General features: G+C 58.2%; 1 protein-coding gene across 1 annotated transcript; it reads left to right on the forward strand.

Annotated features, from left to right (window-relative positions):
* Positions 1 to 2,710: 2,710 nt before the first annotated feature.
* On the forward strand, positions 2,711 to 6,520 carry EGR1 (early growth response 1). The gene is made up of 2 exons (XM_025388345.1): positions 2,711 to 3,292; positions 3,974 to 6,520. The coding sequence occupies exons 1-2, from the start codon at positions 2,986 to 2,988 to the stop codon at positions 5,296 to 5,298; spliced, it is 1,632 nt and encodes a 543-aa protein (XP_025244130.1). The 5' UTR covers positions 2,711 to 2,985; the 3' UTR covers positions 5,299 to 6,520.
* The last annotated feature ends 661 nt before the right edge of the window (positions 6,521 to 7,181 follow it).

Genomic DNA, 7,181 nt, shown 5'->3' on the forward strand with positions numbered 1-7,181 from the left:
CAGTGAGCAGAGATCCGGCCACTGCACTCCAGCCTGGGTGACAGAGCAAGACTCCGTCTCAAAAAAAAAAAAATTAGCCGGGTGTGGTGGGGTGCATCTGTGGTCCTACTAGGGAAGCTAAGGCAGGAGAATAGCTTGAACCCAGGAGGCGGAGGTTGTGGTGAGCCAAAATCACCCCATTGCACTCCAGCCTGGGTGACACAGGGAGACTGTCTCAAAAAAAGCAAAAAACAAAAACAAACAAAAAGCTTGGCTGGCTGGGTGCTGTAGCTCACACCTGGAATCCCAGCACTTGGGGAGGCCGAAGTGCGTGAATAGCTTGAGCTCAGGAGTTCAAGACCAGCCTGGGCAACATGGTGAAATCCTCTCTACGAAAATACAAAAAAAAAAAAAAAAAGCATGGTGGCAGGCACCTGTAGCTCAAGCTACTTGAGATGCGGAGGCTGAAGAATCACTTGAGTCTGGGAGGCGGAGGTTGCAGTGAGCTCGCGCCACTGCACTCCAACCTGGGTGCCAGCGTGAGACCCCGTATCAGAAAGAATAAAAACATAAAAAAATAAATTTGGCTAAGGTACCCTACCAGGGAGTGGCAAAATGAACATTCAGACACAGGACCATCTGTGCTACAACAGCCTGGCCTTTCTGCCCTTGCGGCAGGAGTCCTCTGAGAGGTGCATCACTCCTGCCCCAATGGACAACTCTGTAGACCGTGGGAGTGAGCCCCCCAACCCCCCAGCGTACTTGAGATGGCAGGCTTCGAGACGAGGGGGTCCTGGTTCATTGCTGGATTCCTTAAGTTGATTTTTATAACAAAACGTGTTTGGAGGTGGGACAGCTACAGAGGGATGAAGTCCAAGAGTTACACCCTCCCCAACTTAAACTCCCTTACCCCGACCTCCAGAGGCTGTTGGGGTTCACCGAGGCCCTCACCTCCTCCCTTAGGCCCTCACCTTCTCCCTTCCCTCTCGGTGTCGTCAAGCACCCTCCTTCCCCACATACACTTTCTGTTTTCTTTTTAAATCCAGAAAAACAGCACCTCCTCTGGATTCAGAGCTAGAGCAGGAGGAGCCTTCCCTTCCCGGAATCCCTGTTCCCTTTGGGGTGCGCATTTGACTGCGTCTTGGGGGCGGGGAGGGCTTCCCTGTTCGCGTCCGGCCCCCGGGAAACCTGCGGCAATCGTTCTCCCCCCCCACCACCCACCCCCTGCTTCCTTCTCCCTTCGCCTTGGCCAGGCTTGGGGTGAGGAATGTTATCCCGGAGTCCGGGCGCCTCGGCAGTGGCGGCTCCCCAGGGACTGCAGGGGGAGCCCGGGCTGCAGCGCCTGCTCAGTTCGCGCTCACTGCGTCGAAGGCTCCCCCGGCCTGGCTCCGCGCCCAGCGCTGCATCCGGGAGGGGGAGCGAGGAGGCGGCGGAAGAGCCCGCGCGGCCGGAGCCCGTGGCTGAGAGTGGAGAGGAAACCTCCAGGGGGCAGCACCGAGCCGCCTAGCCGGTCCTCTCTTCGCGCCCAGCACGGGGTCCCCAGATAGCCCATAGGGAAGCCCCCGCTTACGGATTCCGCAGCGTCGGCCACCCCTCCACCTGGACTGGATAAGCGGGGGAAGTGACCCCCCACCACAAGGACCATTATTTCCTGGTGAGAACAGGAATCAGGTCTCTCCTGGGGCAATCAGCTTCCCCACTTCGGTCCCGCAAAGGTGGGCTCTTTGCCGGTGGGGACTAGGGAACAGCCTTTTGGTTCCGGGGGACACAGGGGACCCCAGGCACCAACAAGCAGCCCCATCCCACTGACAGGTGGCAGAGGCAAGGCAGCTCACTGCTATGCAGTGTCCCAAGAACCAAGTGGCCGTGACTTCCTACCCTCAGTTTCCCCGGCGACACCCGGAAAGACACCGTGCCATAGGTCGAGGCCCGGGGTCAAGGCCCCGCCTCTCCTGGGCGGCCCCTGCCCAGGCTGGCCCAGCAGCTCCTCCCCCGCACTCCCGGCTCGCTCTCACGGTCCCTGAGGTGGGCGGGCGGGCCCTGGATGACAGCCGCAGAACCCCGGCCCGACTCGCCCTCGCCCCCGCTCTGGGTCTGGGCTTCCCCAGCCTAGTTCACGCCTGGGAGCCGCCTGAGCAGCCGCGCGCCCCGCGCCACGCGCCCCGAGCCCTCCCCGCCTGGGCGTCCCCAGCTCCCGCGAGCGCTCGGGCTCCCGGCTTGGAACCAGGGAGGAGGGAGGGAGCGAGGGAGCAACCAGCTGCGACCCGGAAATGCCATATAAGGAGCAGGAAGGATCCCCCGCCGGAACAACCCTTATTTGGGCAGCGCCTTATTTGGAGTGGCCCGATATGGCCCGGCCGTTTCCGGCTCTGGGAGGAGGGAAAAAGGCGGAGGGAAGAAGGCGGAGGGAAGAAGGCGGAGGGAGGGGCGGGGGCAACGCGGGAACTCCGGAGCGGCGCAGGTCCCGGAGGCCCCGGCGGCGGTTCGAGCTCTAGGCTTCCCCGAAGCCTGGGCACCTGGGATGCGGGCGCGGGCCCGGGCCCCAGGGTGCAGGATGGAGGCGCCGGGCGCTGTCGGATGGGGGGCTTCACGTCACTCCGGGTCCTCCCGGCTGGTCCTGCCATATTAGGGCTTCCTGCTTCCCATATATGGCCATGTACGTCACGACGGAGGCGGGCCCGTGCAGTTCCAGACCCTTCAAATAGAGGCGGATCCGGGGAGTCGCGAGAGATCCCAGCGCGCAGAACTTGGGGAGCCGCCGCCGCCATCCGCCGCCGCAGCCAGCTTCCGCCGCCGCAGGACCGGCCCCTGTCCCAGCCTCCGCAGCCGCGGCGCGTCCACGCCCGCCCGCGCCCAGGGCGAGTCGGGGTCCCCACCTGTGCGCTCCTCAGTGTGCCCCGCGCCCCGCATGTAACCCGGCCAGGCCCCCGCAACTGTCCCCCGCAGCTCCAGCCCCGGGCTGCGCCCACCCGCCCCGACACCAGCTCTCCCGCCCGCTCGTCCAGGATGGCCGCGGCCAAGGCCGAGATGCAGCTGATGTCCCCGCTGCAGATCTCTGACCCGTTCGGATCCTTTCCTCACTCGCCCACCATGGACAACTACCCTAAGCTGGAGGAGATGATGCTGCTGAGCAACGGGGCTCCCCAGTTCCTCGGCGCCGCCGGGGCCCCTGAGGGCAGTGGCAGTAACAGCAGCAGCAGCAGCGGGGGCGGTGGAGGCGGCGGGGGCGGCGGCAGCAGCAGCAGCAGCAGCAGCAGCACCTTCAACCCTCAGGCGGACACGGGCGAGCAGCCCTACGAGCACCTGACCGCAGGTAAGCAGTGGCCTACGCTGAGGGGGAACCTTTCCGCCACCATCCTGGTGTCCAGTCCTTCACCGCAGGAGTGCTCCTGAATCTTAGGATGCGAGCCGGGTTTCCCTTTCATTCCTCGCATCCCCAGGGTCATGTGTTAGAGGAATGCCAAGGGACCCCACACAGCCCACCTCCGGCCCTCATCCCTAGAAGCAGAGGACAGAGCTTTTGTTTTGGATGGAGAGCTCTGGAGCTGCGTGGGTGGGTGGAGGGGGAGGGCTTATTTTGATGAGCGGGGCTCGGTCCCCTCCCCCCGGAAAGGCTTGCCTTGCCTTGCTTGCCGCCTGCCCCCAAGGAAGGACCGTGATCCTTGGCCGTGGATGTCCCGGCAGCCCGGGTTTGGGGGCGCGCACTAGCCGCGGCCGTGGGGGTGCTGGCGGGAATCCCTCGCCCGCGCAGCCGCCGCTGCGGAGCGCTGCGAGCTGCAGTGGAGGGGGATTCTCCGTATTTGCGTCAGCTGTTGTTGAAATGGGCTCTGCCACTGGAGCGGGTTCAGGAACATTGCAATCTGCTGCTATCAATTATTAACTACCTCGGGAGTCAATGGTAGCCGGCCGACCTCTTGCCTGGCAGCTCGGGTCGTTCTCATCCTCCAGTGATTGCTCTCCAGTAACCAGGCCTCCCCTTTCTCTCTCCTGCCAGAGTCTTTTCCTGACATCTCTCTGAACAACGAGAAGGTGCTGGTGGAGACAAGTTACCCCAGCCAAACCACTCGACTGCCCCCCATCACCTATACTGGCCGCTTTTCCCTGGAACCTGCACCCAACAGTGGCAACACCCTGTGGCCCGAGCCCCTCTTCAGCTTGGTCAGTGGCCTCGTGAGCATGACCAACCCACCAGCCTCCTCGTCCTCAGCACCATCTCCAGCGGCCTCCTCCTCCTCCGCCTCCCAGAGCCCACCCCTGAGCTGTGCAGTGCCATCCAACGACAGCAGTCCCATTTACTCAGCGGCACCCACCTTCCCCACGCCGAACACTGACATTTTCCCTGAGCCACAAAGCCAGGCCTTCCCGGGCTCAGCAGGGACAGCGCTCCAGTACCCGCCTCCTGCCTACCCTGCCGCCAAGGGTGGCTTCCAGGTTCCCATGATCCCCGACTACCTGTTTCCACAGCAACAGGGGGATCTGGGCCTGGGTACCCCAGACCAGAAGCCCTTCCAGGGCCTGGAGAGCCGCACCCAGCAGCCTTCGCTCACCCCCCTGTCTACTATCAAGGCCTTTGCCACTCAGTCGGGCTCCCAGGACCTGAAGGCCCTCAATACCAGTTACCAGTCCCAACTCATCAAACCCAGCCGAATGCGCAAGTACCCCAACCGGCCCAGCAAGACGCCCCCCCACGAACGCCCTTACGCTTGCCCGGTGGAGTCCTGTGATCGCCGCTTCTCCCGCTCTGACGAGCTCACCCGCCACATCCGCATCCACACAGGCCAGAAACCCTTCCAGTGCCGCATCTGCATGCGCAACTTCAGCCGCAGCGACCACCTCACCACCCACATCCGTACCCACACGGGCGAGAAGCCCTTCGCCTGCGACATCTGTGGGAGAAAGTTTGCCAGGAGCGATGAACGCAAGAGGCATACCAAGATCCACTTGCGGCAGAAGGACAAGAAAGCAGACAAAAGTGTTGTGGCCTCTTCGGCCACCTCCTCTCTCTCTTCCTACCCATCCCCGGTTGCTACCTCTTACCCGTCCCCGGTTACTACCTCTTATCCATCCCCAGCCACCACCTCATACCCGTCCCCTGTGCCCACCTCCTTCTCCTCTCCCGGCTCCTCAACCTACCCATCCCCTGTGCACAGTGGCTTCCCCTCCCCGTCGGTGGCCACCACGTACTCCTCCGTTCCCCCTGCTTTCCCTGCCCAGGTCAGCAGCTTCCCTTCCTCAGCTGTCACCAACTCCTTCAGCGCCTCCACAGGGCTTTCGGACATGACAGCAACCTTTTCTCCCAGGACAATTGAAATTTGCTAAAGGGAAAGGGGAAACAAAGGGAAAAGGGAGAAAAAGAAACACAAGAGACTTAAAGGACAAGAGGAGGAGATGGCGGTAGGAGAGGAGGGTTCCTCTTAGGTCAGATGGAGGTTCTCAGAGCCAAGTCCTCCCTCTCTACTTGGAGTGGAAGGTCTATTGGCCAACAACCCTCTTTGCCCACTTCCCCTTCCCCAATTCCTATTCCCTTTGACTTCAGCTGCCTGAAACAGCCATGTCCAAGTTCTTCACCTCTATCCAAAGAACTTGATTTGCATGGATTTTGGATAAATCATTTCAGTATCATCTCCATCATATGCCTGACCCCTTGCTCCCTTCAATGCTAGAAAATCGAGTTGGCAAAATGGGGTTTGGGCCCCTCAGAGCCCTGCCCTGCACCCTTGTACAGTGTCTGTGCCATGGATTTCGTTTTTCTTGGGGTACTCTTGATGTGAAGATAATTTGCATATTCTATTGTATTATTTGGAGTTAGGTCCTCACTTGGGGAAAAAAAAAAGAAAAGCCAAGCAAACCAATGGTGATCCTCTATTTTGTGATGATGCTGTGACAATAAGTGTGAACCTTTTTTTTGAAACAGCAGTCCTAGGTATTCTCAGAGCATGTGTCCGAGTGTTGTTCCGTTAAACTTTCTGTAAATACTGCTCGACTGGACTCTCACATGTGGCAAAATATGGTTTGGTTTTTCTTTTTTTTTTTTTTTTTGAAAGTTTTTTCTTTGTCCTTTTGGTTTAAAAAGTTTCACGTCTTGGTGCCTTTTGTGTGATGCGCCTTGCTGATGGCTTGACATGTGCAATTGTGAAGGACATGCTCACCTCTAGCCTTAAGGGGGACAGGGAGTGATGATTTGGGGGAGGCTTTGGGAGCAAAATAAGGAAGAGGGCTGAGCTGAGCTTCGGTTCTCCAGAATGTAAGAAAACAAAATCTAAAACAAAATCTGAACTCTCAAAAGTCTATTTTTTTAACTGAAAATGTAAATTTATAAATATATTCAGGAGTTGGAATGTTGTAGTTACCTACTGAGTAGGCGGCGATTTTTGTATGTTATGAACATGCAGTTCATTATTTTGTGGTTCTATTTTACTTTGTACTTGTGTTTGCTTAAACAAAGTGAGTGTTTGGCTTATAAACACATTGAATGCGCTTTATTGCCCATGGGATATGTGGTGTATATCCTTCCAAAAAATTAAAAGGAAAATAAAGTAGCTGTGATTGGGTATGTGTTTCCTGGGTTAGGGGAAGGACTCTGCCCTATTGAGGGCTATGAGGTTTTCTGAAGATGGCCTTTAGAGATACAAGGATCCTCCAGCCAGAGGCAGGCCACTGTGTGAAACTGGAGTTCGTTATTTTTGAGGACTGAGTCTGTGACTGTAGATAGGGTCTTGCTCTATCCTTCCAGGCTGGAGTGCAGCAGTGTAATCACAGCTCACTGCAGCCTTGACCTCCCAGGCTCAAGTGATCCTCCCATCTCAGCCTCCTGAGTAGCTGGGACTGTAGGCACGTGCCACCACACTCGGCTAATGTTTATAGAGACAGGGTTTTGCCCTGTTGCCCAGGCTGGGGTTCTTCTCTTCCTGATAATGGGCCTGTTCCTCCTCAGTCTGTTGGGCTGAAGCTTTACCCTGGTTAGCTAAAGCCAAGAAAGGCCAGAGTTAGGGCTGGGACATGTGTGACCAGAGGCAGTACTACTATATTGGCATCAAATGTTGGGCCAGTCCCATCCCCCACCTCTACTCAGGGTTGGAAAATCCGTGATCTTGGGAATCCCTGCCATGTGCAGTTAGGGGAGGTAAGAAGTGGGCACAAGGGCTTTGGGGAAACAGTAACAATGCTGGGGCCAACTCAGCCTCTCCCTCCCATTCCCCATG

Source organism: Theropithecus gelada, chromosome 6, assembly GCF_003255815.1.
Source record: "Theropithecus gelada isolate Dixy chromosome 6, Tgel_1.0, whole genome shotgun sequence".
In the NCBI taxonomy this organism is placed as follows: Eukaryota; Metazoa; Chordata; class Mammalia; order Primates; family Cercopithecidae; genus Theropithecus; species Theropithecus gelada.